The sequence below is a fragment of the Neovison vison genome, chromosome 2 (genome assembly GCF_020171115.1).
Source record: "Neovison vison isolate M4711 chromosome 2, ASM_NN_V1, whole genome shotgun sequence".
Taxonomy (NCBI): Eukaryota; Metazoa; Chordata; class Mammalia; order Carnivora; family Mustelidae; genus Neogale; species Neogale vison.
Window position 1 is genome coordinate 52,250,330 of NC_058092.1, and position 19,911 is coordinate 52,270,240.

A 19,911-nucleotide genomic window follows, 5' to 3' on the forward strand; every position below is an offset into this window, starting at 1 on the left:
TGTTGAAGAACTTAAGGTATTTGATATTCTTTGTTCTAAAAGGACGGAACATCCCAAATTATGAATTGTATTTTTTTATTTTAAACTTTTTTTCAGTTTCCTCCTTGCCTGGGTCTGTCAAGCTCTTTATATGCATTAATTAGCAAATTTATGAAGTTTTTATAAATATTAACATTTAAAAAGAATTCATAGGTGATTTGCCACATTTCATACCAGATAATTTGGGATATACAGATCCTGGCAAAAAATGCTATTTTTCTTTTCTTTGAGTATATTTAATTTTTAAGTCTCAGAGCAAATGAGAATCAATTTTGAATACATCTAATTGATTTAATGTGTGAATTTGTTAGAGAAAATTAAGAGACTCTTAATCATAATTGTAGCACCATAGTAATTGAAATTAGGCATAGGTGAAGGGACTGAACGGAAAGGGCTAGATGTAAAGGCCTTGTCCAGAGTGGGTGAGAGAGCCTTCTGTTAACAGAATTCCCACTGGAGGTTGGAGCGGGGAGGACAGCACTTATTAGGTTATTATAAATCCTAACAGACTCATGTTTAAAATGATTTACTTGTTTTTTCAGTGTTAATTGCTGATTTGCTGATTTATATACCTGCAGTGATTTTATACTGTTGTTGTTTAAAAGAAATCTCAACCAAGAAAAAGGTAAGTTTTAAAGCAACCTGAAGTATCATCTCTGAAATATTTTATTGACTTAACTATTATATAGAGCATATAGAAGCCATGCTTTGGGCAATAGACTATTGTAGAGCAGTGATTCTTTTGTCAATTAATTTTCATTTAGAAAACATCAACTTGCCTTAGACTAATAATTTTAATGTTCGACTCTAGTAATAAGATGCATTGAATTTAAGAAATTATGTACTGCTGAATTACACAGCATGCTGAATTTATTATGGCTTTACTGGTAAATGAATTTTGAATTGGTTTATGAGAATGACTAAATGGGAAGGCATTTTGATATGTCATTGTATATTCTCTTATTCCCATTTAACTGATATTCCTTTGGGTCATTTTATACTGGTCAATCATTAGATTAACTTCTTTGATCTGTGTACCTAAAAGTGCTTTCTCTGACAAATACCTTTTAGTGACTTTTTATTTCCTTTTTACTGAAGTATTCTGTGTCAACTCCATGAAAACTTTAGTATTTAGAGAATTGTTTTGTAAAAAGGAATATTTTGATAAATATAAGGTGAGAGGGGAAATTTGCTGTGTTAAATCAAACAGCAGTTTTACCCTGTTTGATTTGAGTAACACTACTTTGCTTTTTCACAATATTTTTCTTTACAGATTGCTAATGTATTATGCATATTGCTGTATCCAGGCCTTATTCTTATCGACTATGGACATTTTCAGTATCCTTTACTAATTTAGAAATGAAGTCAGCTGTGTATTTTGAAATCTGGGCTTAGTGTGTATAATGTTAAGTAACATAGTAATGTCTTATTTGCTAGGGCACTTGCTTATATGAACTATTTTTCACAACAATATAAAAGAATCTCTTCACCAGGCTTTTACTTTAAGGGTAAAGTACAATTTATTGGAAGTAGAATTGCTGTTTTACATCCTTTAGCTTGGGAACAAAATGTGGGTCTTGGATTAGCTCTTCTAAAGAGTTGGAAAAAGAGTGCCAAGTATGGTTATGCTCTCCTAATTCAAAAGAGGTATCACACAATCTTCTCTCTTTTGTAAATGTTATCTGACACTGATAAAAGGAAAACAATCAGTTTCCAGTTTGAAACCAAGATGTTTCTTTTACAGATGGTGGTAACTGCAAGCTTTGGGGAACTAAAATTGAATAATTATAATCTATGTGGATTTTACGTGTGTAGCTTTTTTTTTTTTTTTTTAAGATTTTATTTATTTATTTGACAGAGAGAGATCACAAGTAGGCAGAGAAGCAGGCAGAGAGAAAGGGGGAAGCAGGCTCCCTGAGCAGGGAGCCCGATGTGGGGCTCGATCCCAGGCCCCTGAGATCGTGACTGAGCTGAAGGCAGAGGCTTAACCGACTGAGCCACGCAGGCAGCCCTGTGTGTAACTTTTTGAAGGAACATTCTTAGAGGAACTCTTAGAGGAAAGTTGACAAAATCTGGATATGGCTCTCCAGTTTGTCTTCTCTTGTGTTAACTGTTACTGTCTGTCCCCATCTGTCCCCAAAGGAAAAAAAAAGACATAATCCACAGCAACATGATTGATTAATAGCCTTTTGAAGCCAATCTGTTTTAGTTATAACAAATTTAATATGTGTATTTGTCAAAGGACTTAGAAAAGATTTAAATCAGAGTTTTTATTCTATCCACTTTCCAAGTTGACTTTTTTGTTTGTTTGTTTTGCATGTTGGGATCACGGCCATCTGGTACACTGGTAATAGCAGGAACACTGATATAAAGAAAAAATTGTTTACAAGATTTTTAAAACTATATTTATTTTGAAATATAACAGTCACATAGAAGAGCACACAAAATGTAATTGTATGGCCCAGTGCATTGACATACTATTATTTGTTTTAAAACAACAACAGCAACAACAACAAAACATTGCTTGTATAAATCTACACTTGAACAACTCCCAAGTACTTTTCTCTTCCTTTTCCAAAGATAGCCACATACTAACTGCTAATCTTATAGTTTGTTTTCTTCCTTTTCTGGATTTTATATAAGGGACAACATATTAGGTATTCCTTTGTGTTGGTATTTTTGCTCTATACTCCATTGAATGAATACACATAATTCTATTACTGAGAGCCATTTGGATTGTTTCCAGGATTTGGCTATGATGAGTATGCTGCTATGAACATTCTCGTAAATGTCTCTTTGTACCCATTACATATATTTTTTTAAATTATTTTTTCTTTTGGAGCCCAACACAGGGTTGAACTCACAACCCTGAGATCAAGACCTGAGTTGATATCAAGAATCAGATGCTTAACTGACAGAGCCACCTAGGTGCCCTAAATATATATCTACATATATAGATATATATTTTTTAAGATTTTATTTATTTATTTGACAGACAGAGATCACAAGTAGGCAGAGAGGCAGGCAGTGAAAGAAGAAAGCAGGCTCCCTGCTGAGCAGAGAGCCCGATGCGGGGCTCAATCCTAGGACCCCGGGATCATGACCTGAGCTGAAGGCAGAGGCTTTAACCCACCGAGCCACCCAGGCACCTCCTAAATATATTTTTTATGAGTAGAATTGCTGCATTATAGGGTGTGCACATGTTTATTTATTTATTTTTTTTAAGAGAGGGAGCCAGGTGAGGAGGGGCAGAGGGGGAGAGAGAGAGAGAATCTTAACCAGGCTCTGTGCCCAGTGTGGAGCCTGACGCAGGGCTTGATCTCACAACCCTGAGATCATGACCTGAGCTGAAATCTAGAACCAGACATTTAACTGACTGATTCACCCAGGTGCCCCAGGTGTACACATGTTTAATTTCAGATATTCTCAAATTATTTTCAAGCATCTTGTACCAGTCACACTGCCATTAGAAACAAGGTAGGATTTCCAGGTGCTCATCTTCGACTGTCAGTCATTTTCATTTTAACCCTTCTGGTGAATTTGTAGTGGATTTCCTCTGTGGTTAAAATCAAAGTCTTGAAGCTTTGGGGATTTTTGTCATTTTGTGGGGACACATTTTTTTTATCCACTGTGTACTTTCTTCATTTGTTACACGGGGATAATAATTACCCTTTGTATGTTTTTAAAAAATGTTTACTTATTGATTTATTTAAGTAATCTCTGTGCCCAATGTGGGGCTTGAACTCACAGTCCTGAGATCAAGAATCAATGCTCTTTTGACTGAACCAGCCAGGTGCCCCACTTTGTATGCTTTTTTTTTTTTTTTTAAAGACTTTATTTATTTGAGAGAGAGACCACAAGCAGGGGAAGGGGCAGATGGAGAGGGAGAAGCAGATTCCCCATAGAGGAGGGAGCCCGATTCGGGGCTTGATTCCAGGACCCTGGGATCATAACCTGAGCCGAAGGCAGACACTTTACCAAATGAGCCACCCAGGTGCCCCTGTATGCTTGTTTTGAGAATTAAGTGAAATATTATATATAAAGAAAATAGTACCTGGGAAATACTGAGCTCTATATGAGTTATTTATTGCTATTATTATCTGTTGTTACTGCTGCTGCTGTTACTATTTTTTTACCTTTTGGGCTCTGAAATTTAACAGTGATTTGTTTAGGCATGGGTTTGCAACAGTTGTTTTGGATACTCTGTGAGTCATTCTTTTTGAAGACTCATGTTCTTCAGTTCTGGGAAATTCTGTATTTTCTTCAATGATTTTCTCACTTTACTTTTTCTTGAGTTTATTAGACAGATGTTAGAGTTTTCACCTCTGTCTTTTTTTTTTTTTTTTTTAACATTTAAAATAAGATTTACTCATTTATCAGTGTGTGCATTTGAGTGGGGGGAGAGGCAGAGGGAGAATCTAGAGAAACCAGAGAATCCTAAGCAGATCCTCCACTGAGCATGGAGCTTTTTGTGGGGCTTGATCTCACAACCCTGAGATCACCACCTGAGTCAGAATCAAGCATCTGCCACTCAACTGTTGGAGCCATCCAGGCACCGCTTCACCTCCGTCTTGAGCATGTCTTTATCTTTTGTTTTATGGTTTAGATTATCATGGCTTTATCTCTAATACGTCTATTAAATCTCATTTTTTAATTAATTCTATCTTAAATTTAAATTTACTCTTTTTTCTACTATTCCCTGAATTATTTCCATTCTTCTAAGGTCAGTTTTTTCTTTTCATTTTGGTTTTTTTTCTTGTTACAGGTTTTTCTAAAATGTCTGTTTGATCCTAATGTATCTATTCTTATTTAAGAATAAGGCAGAAGAAAGGGGCGCCTGGGTGGCTCAGTGGGTTGAACCTCTGCCTTCGGCTCAGGTCATGGTCTCAGGGTCCTGGGATCGAGTTCCGCATCGGGCTCTCTGCTTGGCGGGGAGCCTGCTTCCTCCTCTCTCTCTCTCTGCCTGCCTCTCTGCCTGCTTGTGATCTCTGTCAAATAAATAAAAAAAAACTTAAAAAAAAAAAAAAAGAATAAGGCAGAAGAAAAAGTAGCATGTGAGTTCTGTGTGTATTTGGCCCACTGTAGGGTAAGTGGGCAGGGAGCTGGCCAGAACATTTAGGCTCTGTAAGTGTCAGAATGTGGAGGTTTTAATTTACACTTAAAGTGGTGGTGTTCACTTCTACACTAGCTGTCCTGGATAGTTAATTCCATGTTTTTGGAGAAATATTCCTTCTTCTGTTGCCTGAGGGGTAAATACTTGGTTCCTGGATTACCTCTGCATAGGAGTAATGTGGGGTAGGAGTAAGGAAAATGCCTCCGTGTAGGCATTTTCATTTAATCCTCCTGTTTTCTTTTCAACATGTTACTCCATGTTACTCGTTACTCAAGCACTCTAACCTACTTGGTGTTTCTTGAGTTCTCTAGGGGCTTGCAGAGTGGATTGGCTCCTTGCTTGCTCAGCCTTTCTCTGCATTTTCTAAGCTCTGGCTTCTTCTGTCCTATTTTATTTATGCTCCGTGTCCTCTGTCTTCTGAAAATGTGTTGAAATCTTCATCTATTGTAACTCATCTTCCTACTCTCTTTACAGCTGTGAATATTTACTTTTAAAAATTCCCCATCTAGGTGCCTGGGTTGTTCAGTTGGTTACATGTCTGCTTTTGGGATCGAGCCCCACATTGGGTTCCCTGCTCTGTGGGGCGCCTGTTTCTCCCTCTGCCTCTGCCTGCCATTCCCTCCGCTTGTGCTCTCTCCTGCTGTCTCCCTCTGTCAAATAAGCAAAATATTTAAAAAAATTAAAAATAAAGAAATAAAATTCCCTGTCACTTTAGAGGGGGTCTCAGGAAGGAGTGGAGGTAAATGTGAGAGGTCAGCTCAACCATTTTGAACTGCAAAGTCTAACTGTGATGTTGTTTTATTATAATAAGGTTATCAGTTTCAATCAAAGACATATTAATTTATAATATTGATTATAGAAGAAAGTATGGGGATATCAGTAAGGCTGTGTGTGTGTGTGTTTTACTTTGGAGCATTGTTTTATTCTCTTGATTTTGGTATGTTATTATAGTAATATTCTGAGATAGTCTAACAGAAACAAAGCTATGTGTTAACTCTTTAGTGATGTTTTAAATCTAAGCAAATCAGTTGCTCTGTTTAGCAATTTGATGTATTTGAGGCCATTATGCAATTTAATATTAGTTTATCATCTCAATACTTCCAATTTCTGTTTAGAAATAGCCTTCATTGGGCGCCTGGGTGGCTCACTGGGTTAGGCCGCTGCCTTTTGCTCGGGTCATGGTCTCAGGGTCCTGGGATCGAGTCCTGCATCGGGCTCTCTGCTCAGCAGGGAGCCTGCTTCCTCCTCTCTCTCTCTGCCTGCCTCTCTGCCTACTTGTAATCTCTCTCTGTCAAATAAATAAATAAAATCTTAAAAAAAAAAAGAAATAGCCTTCATTATATATTATTTTAAAATCACATATGAAATATGCGCTATAAAATACAAGATTTATTTCTTTTAATTATTGAGTTAATTTCCTTGACATAGGAACATATATAATTCTGTGAGTCTTGGCTTTGCTTTGTGGGGTGTTCTTGGAGTATCTTGTGACTGGGACCTCCTAGGCTCACTGGCATTTTGCTTAGCTATAAATTATAAACAGATGGAACTTTACCACTCCTTGCCATTTTTTTGCTTTTTGCTTGGCAAGTGTTTTAAAAAAGGCCTGAAAGGAGAGGGGTGAGTGGCTTTTAAACAACAGAATTTTAAAAAGTACTTCAGAGAATCTATTTGGCATACTTACCAGGAAGAAGGTGGTCTTTCATTTTTGCCTTTAGGTGATTTCTTAATAATGTGTTGACTGTGGAGTGAGTTGGAAGAGAGATTAAGTCCTGTTCTCTAATTTTATTTTAAATCTTCCTAACAAGAGGAATATTTTGGTCAATGTACATTTACCGGAGGTAATGTGGATTGGTTTGTTAGAGCATTGCTATAGGATTTCATCCATTTAGAGCATATTACTTTTTATACTTAATAGAAATACATCCCAATTTGATGTTTTTCTTCATGACTGCATTGGAAAAGCATGTAAGTTAAATGTTAATTAAGATGGTGATAGTCTTACATGAAAAAATGCTCATCATCATTAGCCCTCAGGGAGATTCAAATTAAAACCACATTGAGATATCACCTTACACCAGTTAGAATGGCCAAAATTAACAAAACAGGAAACAACATGTGTTGGAGAGGATGTGGAGAAAGGGGAACCCTCTTACACTGTTGGTGGGAATGCAAGTTGGTGCAGCCTCTTTGAACAGTGTGGAGATTCCTCAAGAAATTAAAAATAGAGCTTCCCTATGACCCTGCAATTGCACTCCTGGGTATTTACCCCAAAGATACAGATGTCGTGAAAAGAAGGGCCATCTGTACCCCAATGTTTATAGCAGCAATGGCCACAGTCGCCAAACTATGGGAAGAACCAAGATGCCCTTCAACGGATGAATGGATAAGGAAGATGTGGTCCATATACACTATGGAGTATTATGCCTCCATCAGAAAGGATGAATACCCAACGTTTGTAGCAACATGGACGGGACTGGAAGAGATTATGCTGAGTGAAATAAGTCAAGCAGAGAGAGTCAATTATCATATGGTTTCACTTATTTGTGGAGCATAACAAATAGCATGGAGGACAAGGGGCGTTAGAGAGGAGTAGGGAATTTGGGTAAATTGGAAGGGGAGGTGAACCATGAGAGACTATGGACTCTGAAAAACAGTCTGAGGGGTTTGAAGTGGCGGGGGGGTGGGAGGTTGGGGTACCAGGTGGTGGGTATTAGAGGGCACGGCTTGCATGGAGCACTGGGTGTGGTGAAAAAATAATGAATACTGTTTTTCTGAAAATAAATAAATTGGAAAAAAAGATGGTGATAGTCTTTTTGTTGGAGAGCTATACATCTTATTAATTGTGAATTTCTTAACTCTGATTTGAGTAGACTCCCATGTTAATGTTAGTAGCATAGATTTGTCATTACTATACATTTATATTTATTATCTTCAGTGAGTCTGAGACTGATTTCTCAGAATTCTTAATCTCTCCCTGTCTTACTGGGTACCTTTGTTTTTGTTCTAGGTTTGTTTTGTTAATTAAGCTGTCTTGTACAGTTGTGGCTTCCTTCATTCTCTGCTGGCTGCCATTCTTTACAGAAAGGGAGCAAACACTGCAAGTTCTAAGAAGACTCTTCCCAGTTGATCGTGGATTATTTGAGGTATGTTTAAGTACTTTCTCCTTACTCCTTTCTATTAACACCATTTTGCTGTGACCTCTGGGGATTTCATATAGGAGACACACAGGAGTAGTAACTTCAGCTACTCTCCTTGCAATCATTCCTTGCCAGTTATTTAATCCAGTATATAACCTCTAGCTCAGCTGGTGTTTTCTAGTACATTAAATGAATAGATAATATTTATGCCATCATGAAATCCATAATTTAGTTATATATTTTTCTTTTTTTAAAAAAGATTTTATTTATTTTTTTGACAGAGAGAGACACAGCGAGAGAGGGAACACAAGCAGGGGGAGCGGGAAAGGGAGAACAGATTCCCCGCAGAGCAAGGAACCCAATGTGGGGCTTGATCCCAAGACCCTGGCATTATGACCTGAGCCGAAGGCAGCACTTAATGATTGAGCTACCCAGGCACCCTTCAGTTATATATTTTTCTAATGAAATAAGATCCATAGTGAAAGACAGCATGAGTAGTTGGAGCTATAAAGTTAACAGCTCTGTAATTTTTTGGTTTATATTCTCTTTTTAGTCTTAGGAAATTATTTATTAAACTAAATCATGTTTGCTTCAGCAAGATCTCATAATTTCCTTATATAACCTTCATCCATAGTAATTTTTTAATGAGAATCTTTCATTTCATTTAATGCTAGCTTAATCACTCTTGTTAAACTTTTATTACGTGGATAATTTGATGATTTAGATTTAGTAATTAAATTAAACAAACCATTTTTCTGAAACGAAAAGGCCTTTTAATAAAGTTAGAGACAACATATTTATAGATAATTTGCTTTTGATAAACATTTCTTTTAAAAAGAATTAGAAAAGCATATATATCTTTCTAGTTTTTGAATATATAAATTGCTATCGGTTATCTGTCTTTCACTGGATCTCTAGTAGGATGGTACAAGCATTTTGAAAGAGGCCAAGAAAGAGTTTGGTGTTGATGGAACAGGCATATGCAACTTAAATGTTGATGGGGATGCTGTCGCTCCTGATAGTGATAATCACAAATCGTCACTATTCTTGTCATCACTCTTACTTACTAGGTGCCTCATACTTCACATGTGATTTTATTTGATTCTCATAATAGGTCTGACTGAAGTAGCTATTGTATCATTTTGTAGATCAGAAAACTGAGGTCAGAGACTACAGAGCTTGTACATGGCAGAGTTGTGGTGTGAATTTTGAAAACTGTGTTCTTCCCAATACTTCCTCTAACCTTAAAACCTATATAAAGAAAAGTTAATTCTCCATCTAAGCTTCTTGGTTCTCTGCCTTGCCTTCCATTTCAAAAATAGTATTTATCACAATAATTATAAAGATGTGTATCATACATCTTTGACAGTGTTGCTGGCCACCTCCATTCCCTTACTACCCTCAAAATCTGAAGAGCATTTTCTTTGATCGACAGGGGAAAGTGGGATGGTGCAGTTGTCAGTGATAGTTACTTTATTGATGTTATGCTTACACAGCTGTGAGTTAAGCAGCTGTGTAGAGGGTGGGTTTCACAAGCAGAGTGCTGTAGTTACAAATTTAATTTTGAAAGCAATCCTACCACAACTGCTAATGTCTTTAAATGCCTTGATTTATTAGCAATTAACTCTTGTCATTGTGAGTTGTTAGTAGGTTATACTTGGGACAATTTTAGGTGTGTGATAAAATGGGTCCAAAAAATGTATGTTCTACAAATTAGGAAAAAAGATTTCCTAGAAAAAATGTCCAAAGATGAGTAACTTAAGTATTTCGGGATAGTGTGCTGTTCTTTGAAAAATAATAAATATTTCTTGGGAATGTCTGGATTATGGTTGGCTTGTGATTTAGGTCAACTCTCATTGCAAAAAACGAAAAGTGTGTGTGTGTGTGTGTATTCCTGGAGAGTTTAAGCAACTCAGTTATAAAAGAGTTGTGAATAAAAGTTTTCTGTCTCAAAAGTTTATTTAGAAATCATGGGCTGTACTTGGATAGAGTTTAATATTTCTATTATATCAGAATGTAAAACTCACAAATCTCTTTTAAGGATAAAGTGGCCAATATTTGGTGCAGCTTCAGTATCTTTCTGAAGATCAAGGATATTTTGCCACGTCACATCCAGATAATAATCAGGTAAGAGATATAAAGTTCGAGTATGGTGTTGTAGAAGCTCTTCTCTAAAAGTATTATGGTAATATCTCATTTATCTGGTGTCATTAGGGAATGAGGTGTTCTTCATTAGTGAATTTTCCATGTAACATTACCTATCTCTTTATATACCAAAATTATTATTTGAAGTATGTGAAGTGATAATCTTCCTGGATTGTTACCTATTTCCCTCCTCCTTAAACAAAGTCTAATAAACATGATTAAACATTATCTTGAAGAGCCGTTATTTTCAGTGGTGGTGTATCAATCAGGGTTCAACCAGAGAAGAAGAATGAGTAGGAGGGTGTATGTGTGTGTGTGAATTTATTACAAGGAATTGGCATATACCGTCAGGGGATCTAACTGAACAAACTGGAAGTCCACAAGGCAGGCATTTAGGAAAGAGTATCTAAGGGGGAGGAAGAGCAATTCAAACCCAGTTGCTGTTTGGAATCTCAATTTAGGGCAGACCTAAGCTCTCTTTTAAAAGCCTTGGAATTGATTAAGTCAGGCCATCCAAGAATCCCCCTTTTGATTAAGTTAAAATCAACTGAAGAGAAACTTTCATTACATCTGCCCAAAATTGCCGCAGCAGCTCCAAGATTAGTGTTCGAATAACTGGGAGAAGGTGTGTGTGTGTGTGCATGTTGCATAATGGTGCTGCCTCCCTCTGTCCTCCAGTTCTGAGAATATCTCTTGTAGCCCACTCTATCTAGAAGCATATTCAGGGAACCGTAGTTCAGCCGAGCCAAGCTGACACACCACAAAGCCACCAACAGTGGGAAAATCAGTTATTGTGTTATAATTTGTCCTTAGGGCTTGCAAAAGCTGTTTGCCGTGGTACCAAATGGCTCCCCATGGCTCTGCTCATTGAGTTCCTTTTCCTCCCTGCCCATCAGCCATCACTAGGAGAAGCTCTGGCAGCTACCCACTTCCTTTCTAACTTGTTCTCTCTGATTTACCATGGGCTGAAAATCAAATAGTTAACTTTTGTGAGAGGTTCTTTTGTGAGTAAATTTTATGAATGTTTGTGTTACAAATATATATTGTCTTTTTATGCCTGATAGTGTTTTCTTATTTTGAGTGTTTGCTATCTTTGTGTATCTTTTCTATAAGTAATGTAACCATTATAATAGTTTTTCTGTATTATATAATTACGTATAAAAGTGTGTAAATATTTCAGTGAATGGATTTTATTTAAATATTATTTGGCGTTAAGTTCACATTTAATAAATAAGAAAACCTTTAATTTGAAATAAACAAGTTAAGTAACGTGATCCTTAAATTAAACAATATTTCTTTGCTTTAATTACTAGCTCTATAAAGAAAACAAATGTTTTATTTTTATTCTTTTTTTTTTTTAGCTTTTGTTTTACATTTTTGAGCCTGCTTCCTGCATGTATAAAATTAACACTTAATCCCTCTCCCAGAGGATTCAGATTTACTCTGGTAAGTTTCTCATTACTTTAAATACTTAATTCTTGTTGCAACTGATCTTTTAAAAATACAGGTAATTATTTTCTTCCTTTGAATGGGGTTTACTGGACTGGGAAATAAGGTATTCATTTATTTTGTGAACATTTATTGAGTGTCTGACATACTTTGGTGCTGTGTTTTATATTAGGCTAAATAATCAGAATCTTTCAGTTTAATTCAACAACTCTTTAATTTCTGCTTTGTATTAGGGAATACAGAGAAGAAAAGAGTGGGAATAGACATGTTTAAATAATTATGCTATTAAGTAGAAGGTATTAAGTTCTTTTAATTACACATTAAATGCTGTGATAGTGTAGAAAAGGGAAATATTACTTTGGGGCAGATTTTAGACAGCTTCTTAGAGTAAGTGGAATTGGAGCCAAATTTTGAAAGCTGGGCAAGATTTGGAATAGGAGGTTATGTAGCAGAAGAGAATTCAAGGCAGGAGGAAGAGCTTGGATACAGTGGAGGAAAGGATAGGGAATGCTGGGAATAGCATACAGTGAAATTTGTGTGACGTGTGTGTGTGTGTGTGTGTGTGTGTGTGTGTTTTGAGGTTAGGAAAGGATATAGTGGGAGATAAGAGTTGAAAAGGCTCTAATTGGGTAAGACCTTGAATGCTGGCTTAAAAAAGTTGGGAGTTTGATTTGTGTGCCAGAAGAGCCAAAAAAGCTTTTTGAGGATAGGGGACAGATCTCTGTTTAAGGAAGATGACTTGTGTTAGTTTGAAGATGAATTGGTTATATTTCCTACACCTTTGGGTTTCTCTGAGTAGGCTCACAAATTCCTTCCTGGTTGTATTTCTGTGGTATTTAAAATTTGGTTCCTTTATGCCTTGGTCTCTAAAATGATACTAAAGAAAATTTAGTTTATTAAAACTCTTAATGGGCTTAATAAGGGGACATTTTAGAAATTAGGATTTCAATTTTGAGATGGGCACTTTTTTATATTGCATTTCAAAAACAAGCCAGAACAGAGCAAAACAGTAAAATACTTCAGAGGTGCATATGGGTACCACAGTACAAAACAATAGTTTCATGTTCCTCTTTTCTTTTTTATTACCTTTTTATTGACAATTTCTTGTTTCATTCTGAGAATGAACTCTGAGCATTCTACATCATCTGTTACTATTCTATAGGACTTTTAGAATAGAAGGAATAATAATAATGCTCTGATGTTGTTAATAGCCCTAACTTGAAATATTTACAAGCTTACATATGATTATGTTATTTTTCTAGGAAATAACATGCTAAATAAAGGTATTATTTCAAAGATAATCGAGTGGAATTTCAGAGTTTGAGTAACTGTAGCAGTGTTAGAGGTAATTATTTTTAGGATTATAAGCCAGAAAAAACTTTTTTTTCTCTTAATCTCTTAATTTTATTCTGTTTGCTGTTTTAGTATATAAGCCATTATCTTTAAAAAACTAAAAATGATTTATATTAATGATTTTTCTTATTAATGTTGATGTTTTGAATTCTTACTGAATGTTCCTGAGAAATTTGAAAACATTTCCCATTATACTATATATATATTATAATTATTTCTAAATGTTTTCCTTTCAATAAAGATTGAATTATTGCTCAATATAAGCCTATAATTGAGGTAATTGATGGTATGATACTAATATATGTATAGCAGCAGGGTGATCATATCTAATCTATTCAAGTAGCATATTCTGAGTGCCCGCTAATGTGCCGGGTCCTTTCCAAGTACTGGTGTGTAAGTGAATGACAGCTCATATCCCTGTTCTCTTAATTGGGGCCTTTCATGCCAATGCTAGGAGGACAGTAAACAGAATAGATTTGTTCATGAGAAAATATCTGGAAGTGATGGAGCTATGAAGAAACTAGTGTTATATGAAAGGAGTGCTGGTGGGGCAGTACTTTAGCTTGAACAGGGGAAGGCCTGTCTATGGAAGTGACATTTAGGCCTTGAGCTGAATGACTAGCCAGAAGGAACCATTCACTAAGAAGGTCTGTGCTCTGACTTGATAAAATGAAGTTTTTTCTTAAAGCAGGAACATGTTTGGCATGTTCAGCACAAAAAGGGACAGGTATGAAGTGGCTGGTGTGAAGTGCGTGAGGGAGACAGTAAGAAATAGACTGGAAGAGGAAGGCAGGACCCAGACAGGAGTTTGGATTTTATTCTCAGTGTTAATGGGAAGCTATTTGAGGATTTTAAACAGGGAGATTTACATGATCTGATCTGGTGGCTGAGTACATAATGGACTGTAAGGAAGCAAGAGTGTTACCAATTAGGAGGTTATTGCAGTAGTCCAGGAGAAAGATGAGTGTGGCTTAGACCACTCCTTTCCCACTATTAGCAGGGGGGAATGGAGAGAAGTGGGTGGATATTGTAATTAGAAAGTGGTGTAGATAGGATTTGCTCTGGATTGCATGTGTGTAGATAGATGGTCAGTATGCAGATCATAAACTTCTGATAATAGACCTAAGTAATTTTAATTTTAAACCCCAAATAGCAAATGATGACTTCATAAAACATTTAATATATTTTATTGAATTGTACATTTTAAAAATATACTAAAATAGATTTGTTTTTATTTTTTAATTATTATTTTTTAAATTTATTTTTTTTCAGTGTTCCAAAATTCATTATTCTTGCACCATACCCAGTGCTCCATGCAATATGTGCCCTTCTTAATACCCACATTTGTTTCGTGAGGTGTTTTTGAACTTCTTGTCCTTCGGTCCCTTTTAATTGTCAAAGATTCCAAGGGGGGAATGAAGGTCTGATTGTGTGTCTGAAGTATTTAGTAGTTTTGTTTATTAATAATTGAGTCTGAATGAAATTGTTTTAGATGGTTAAGTATAGCTTTATAATCATTATTTTTTCAAGCAATGTTTTTCTGTATTTGAATAAAATATTATGCATTAATGTTGTATAGATATTTTCCTTCTAGATAGAAACTACATTAAGCTTTAAAATTTTACTTCAGATGATTTTTATTTAGATTCATAATTAAACTATTATAGTTTATAAGTTGTTATATCTCATTCTCCCCCCTTTTTCTTAAAGGTTAGCTGTGCACTGTCATTCTTTTTATTTTCTTTCCAAGTACATGAAAAGTCCATTCTCTTGGTATCATTGTAAGTAAAAATGTGTTTGATTTATTTATTACTATGTATATATTATATATACATAAATTTATTAGCTACATATAATCACCTAAGTGCAAAACAAAACCACACAAATGTTACTATGTAGTTGCATAAAATTATTCATAAAATTATATTTTTCCATAATGATTTCTTACAGTTTTACTTCTTTTAAAATATATTTTAAACTGAAAAAGTTTCATAGAATTATTACTGGCATAATTATTTCTGTTTCTTCCTATATGTTTTTTATATGCTAGAGATTTTCCTCAGGTTGGAGCCTGTTTGTCATCTTTGCCTTTTTCATTTCCTTCATTTCCATATCTATTTATTCATTGTCTTCATTCACCTCTTTTGGGACTTTCATATGTTGACCCCTTGCTATTACTTTTATCAAAACCTTTGCTTAGGGGGCGCCTGGGTGGCTTGGTGGGTTAAAGCCTCTGCCTTTGGCTCGGGTCATGATCCCAGGGTCCTGGGATTGAGTCTTGGGATTGAGTCCAATGGCTCTGCTCTATGGGGAGCCTGCTTCCTCCTCTCTCTCTCTGCCTCCTCTCTGCCTGCCTACTTGTGATCTCTGTCTGTCAAATAAATAAATAAAATCTTTTTTTTTTTTTTTTTAAGATTTAAAAAAATTATTTATTTGACAGAGAGTGCGCACAAGGATGGGGAGCAGAAGGCAGAGGGAGAGGGAGAAGCAGGCTTGATCCCAGGATCCTGGGTTCATGACCTGAGCTGATGGCAAATGCCTAACCAACTGAGCCACCCAGGTGCCCTTGATGTTTTAAAAAGATCACTCTGCTTACCAAACTATATACATTAGTATGTGCAATTCTTTGTATATTAATTTTTTAAAAATATTTATTTGACAGACAGTGAGAGAGGGAATACAAGCAGAGGGAGTGGAGAGGGAGAACAGGCTTCCCGTTGAACAGGGAGGGAGCCTGGTACAGGGCTCAATCCCAGGAGCCTGGTATCATGACCTGAGCGGAAGGCAGATGCTTAACAACTGAGCCACCCACACGCCCCTCTTTGTATATTAACTTTACCTCAATAAAATTGATAAAAAAAAATCAAAGGATCATCCTGGCTGCATGTTAAGAATAGATTGTACGGAGCAAGAAAACATGGAGACCATTTAGAAGGCTGTTACTGTAATTCAGTTGAGAGATGGTGGTGACTAGCAACCAAGACAATAATAGTAGAAGAAGCAGGAAGTGGTCATTGTGGATGTATAAAAGGAACCAGAAGGCTTCCTAGTGATCTGTATGTAGCATGTGATAGAAAAAGAAAAATCAAATGTTGTCCATGGTTTTTGGCTTGCAACTGCAAAGATAGAATAGCAATTGACTGAAATGGGGAAGATTGACAGTGGAGCAGGGTTAAGCTAGATGTGGACCTCGTGAGAGGGTTGCAAGTTCAGTGTTGGACAGGTCTTTGGACGTCCAAGCAGAGATGTTGAGTCAGCATTTAGATGTATGTCTGGGTTGGACATATGAGTGCAGTTCTAGAGGGGGGTTGAGCTGGGGATACAAATTTAGTAGTTTGTCAGTAAAGAGGACAAAGTCACAAGACTGGGTGAAATCACCAAGGGAGTGAGTATATACAGAGAAGAGTACCAGAGACTGAGTCCTGGACCGCACAGTGTTAAGAGGTCTTAGGAGAAGAGGCAAATAGGAATGGCTAAAAGGTATGATGAAAAACCACAAGATTTGGTGTCCTGAGTGAAGAAGGTATTTTAAGTACATGAGTCACCTATCTTACCCCATTCACAAAAATTAACTTGAAATGGATTAAAGATGTAAATGTAAGACCTGAAACCATAAAAATTCTAGAAGAAAACATAGGAACAAAGCTCCTTACCATTGGTCTTAGCAATGATTTTTTTAGATATGATACCAAAACCACAAGGAAGAAAAGGAAAAATAAGTAAGTGGGCTGACATCCTAAAAAACTTCAATATACCAAAAGAAATGATTAACAAGATGAAAAAAGGCAACTTATGGGGGCGCCTGGGTGGCTCAGTGAGTTAAAGCCTCTGCCTTCGGCTCAGGTCAGGATCCCAGGGTCCTGGGATCCAGCCCCACATTGGGCTCTCTGCTCAGCGGGGACCCTGCTTCCTCCTCTCTCTCTGCCTGCCTCTCTGCCTACTTGTGATCTCTGTCTGTCAAATAAATAAATAAATAAATAAATGCAAATCGGAAGCACAATGAGGTAACACTTTATACCGGTCAGAATGGCTCTTATCAAAAAGACAAGTGATAGCAAGTACTGGTAAGGATGTGGAGAAATGAGAACCCTTGTACACTCTTATTGGGAATATAAGTTGGTATAGCCACAATGGAAGACACTGTAGAAGTCTCCCCCCCCCCCGCCCCAAATTACATAGAACTACCATGTGATCAGCCATCCCACAGGTTGGGTATATGTTTGAAGGAAATGAAATCATGACCCTGAAGAGGTGTCTGCATCCCCATGTTCACTGTAGCATTATTTGCAGTAGCCAAGACATATCCATCAGCAAATGAATGGATAAAGAAAATGTATACTATATATGCACTCATGGCTCACACTCTCGCACACACTCTGAACTATTACTCGGTCATAAGGAAGAAGGAAATCCTGCCATTTACAACAACATAGATGAACCTTGAGGGCATTATGCTACGTGAAATAAGTCAGACAGAGAAAGATGAATATTGTGTGATCTCACATAAATAAGGAATCTAAGTCATCAAAACTGAGAAACTAATCCATAGAAACAGAGTAGAAATTCATAGAAACAGAGTACTATTGGTGGTTGCCAGGGCAGGGGAGAAGGAAGGAAAAATGGGCGAAGGTGGTCAAAATGAATGTTTTAAGATGAGTAAGTTCTGGAGATCTAACGTGTAGCATGATGGCTGTACATAGTAATATTTAACAGGTTTTATATACTTGGAAGTTGCTAAGAGAATACATCTTAAAAGTTCTCACTGCACACACACGCAAGAGGTAATTGATGGTGAATTGATGGATGTGTTAACTAACGTTGCAATAATCATTTTGTAATATATGCCTATATCAAATATTGTGGTGTACATCCTAAACTTACACAATGTTATATGTCAATTATATCAGTAAAGCTGAGGGGAAAAAACACGAGATGATCACTCAAGATGAGGGCTGAGAACAGACTATTTGCCTCAGCAAAATGGAAGTCATTGGTGACTTTGACAAGGCTAATGTTGATGGAGTGATGCAGGGAAAAGCCTGATTAAGGTGGGTTTAAGAAATAATGAGAGAGAAATTGAAGATAGCTGTAGATTATTTTTTTAAAATTTATTTGTGGCAAAATACACTAGTGGTCACAGTGCTGTGCAACCATCACCACTATCTACTTCCAGAATATTTTTATCACCCAAGAAGGAAACCTTGTACCCTTTAAGCAGTCAATCCCCATTCTCTTCCCGTCTGTCAATTCTTGTAACCATCAAATTACTTTTTGTCTCTATGGATTTGCCTATTTGGGGTACTTCATATAATTGGAATCATATAAAATTTGGCTTTTTATGTTTGACCTCTTTCATGTAAGATAATATTTTCAAAGTTCATCTATGTTGTAGCAAGTATCAGTACTTCATTAAAAAAAATTTTATTTGACAGAGATCACAAGTAGGCAGAGAGGTAGGCGGGGGCGGGGGGAAGCGGCTCCCCCTGAGCAGAAAGCCGATGTGGGGCTTGATCCCATGATCCTGAGATCATGACCTGAGCCAAAGGCAGAGGCTTAACCCACTGAGCCACCCAGGTGCCCCAATGCTTCATTTTTATGCCTGAAAAATATTGCATTGTATGGCTATACATTTTCTTCATCCATGCATCATTTGATGGACATTTGGGTTTCTACCTTTTGGTTATTGTGAATAGTGCCAGTATGAACATCCCTGCATAAGTTTTTGTTTGAGTATTTGTTTTTGGTACCTCTTTTTTTTTAAATATAAAGATTTTATTTATTTATTTCACAGAGCACAAGCAGGCAGAGCAGCAGGCAGAGGGAGAGAGAGAAGCAGGCTCTCTGCTGAGCAAGGAGCCCGAAGTGGGGGTAGATCCCAGGATCCTGGGATCATGACCTGAGCCAAAGATAGACACCCAACTGGCTGAGCCATCCAGACACCCCTGTTTTCAGTACTCCTGAGTCTATATCCAAGAGTGGGATTTCTGGGTCACATAGTAATTCTGTATTGAACTGATTGAGGAACCATCAAACTGTTTTCCACAGCAGTTATACCATTTTGCATTCCCACCAGTAATGCAATCTATGTTTCCAGTTTTTCTGCATCCTTGCTAGCATTTGTTATTTTCCTTCCCCCTACCCCCACCCCATTCTATGGGGTATTTCATTGTGGTTCTGATTTGCATTTCCCTAATAATGTTGAGCACTTTTTAAGGTTTTAAAAACTGTCAAGTTTTTAATTTTGATGAAGTTCAATTTATCTATTATTTCTTTTTGTTGCTTGGGCTTTTGGTGTCCTGTCCAACAAACCATTGCCAAATCCCAGGTAATAAAGATTTACTCTCGTGTTATTTCTAAGAAGTTTATGGATTTAGCTCTTATATTTAAGTCTTTGATTCCTTTTGAGTTAATTTTTATATATGATGTGAGACAGGTAAACAGTTCTTTAGGTAATTTTGCTGAGAAGGGGAGAAAAAAAGCAATAATTGGTAGAGAAATTAGAGTCAAGTAGGGCTTGTTGCTTAAGGTGTTAGAAATAATGGTGTGGGAATGGTCTGTAGAGAGGGAACACTGATGATATAGGAGGGAGTTAAGGGTTGCTGAAGCGATACCCCTTGGAAAGGGAGATGGGATCTGACCCAGAGCATAAATGGAAGGACTGGTTTTGGACAG

The 19,911-nt window shown here is 36.7% G+C and overlaps 1 protein-coding gene across 1 annotated transcript in view; it reads left to right on the forward strand.

Moving 5' to 3' along the window:
- The window catches only part of ALG6 (ALG6 alpha-1,3-glucosyltransferase), a 67,697-nt gene that overhangs the window by 39,333 nt on the left and 8,453 nt on the right, over window positions 1-19,911 (forward strand). The window contains exons 6-12 of the mRNA XM_044238369.1: window positions 582-664; window positions 1,313-1,377; window positions 6,587-6,772; window positions 8,163-8,298; window positions 10,334-10,419; window positions 11,799-11,883; window positions 14,950-15,020. Of these exons, the coding sequence (XP_044094304.1) occupies window positions 582-664; window positions 1,313-1,377; window positions 6,587-6,772; window positions 8,163-8,298; window positions 10,334-10,419; window positions 11,799-11,883; window positions 14,950-15,020 (712 nt within the window). The remainder of the gene's footprint in view (window positions 1-581; window positions 665-1,312; window positions 1,378-6,586; window positions 6,773-8,162; window positions 8,299-10,333; window positions 10,420-11,798; window positions 11,884-14,949; window positions 15,021-19,911) is intronic.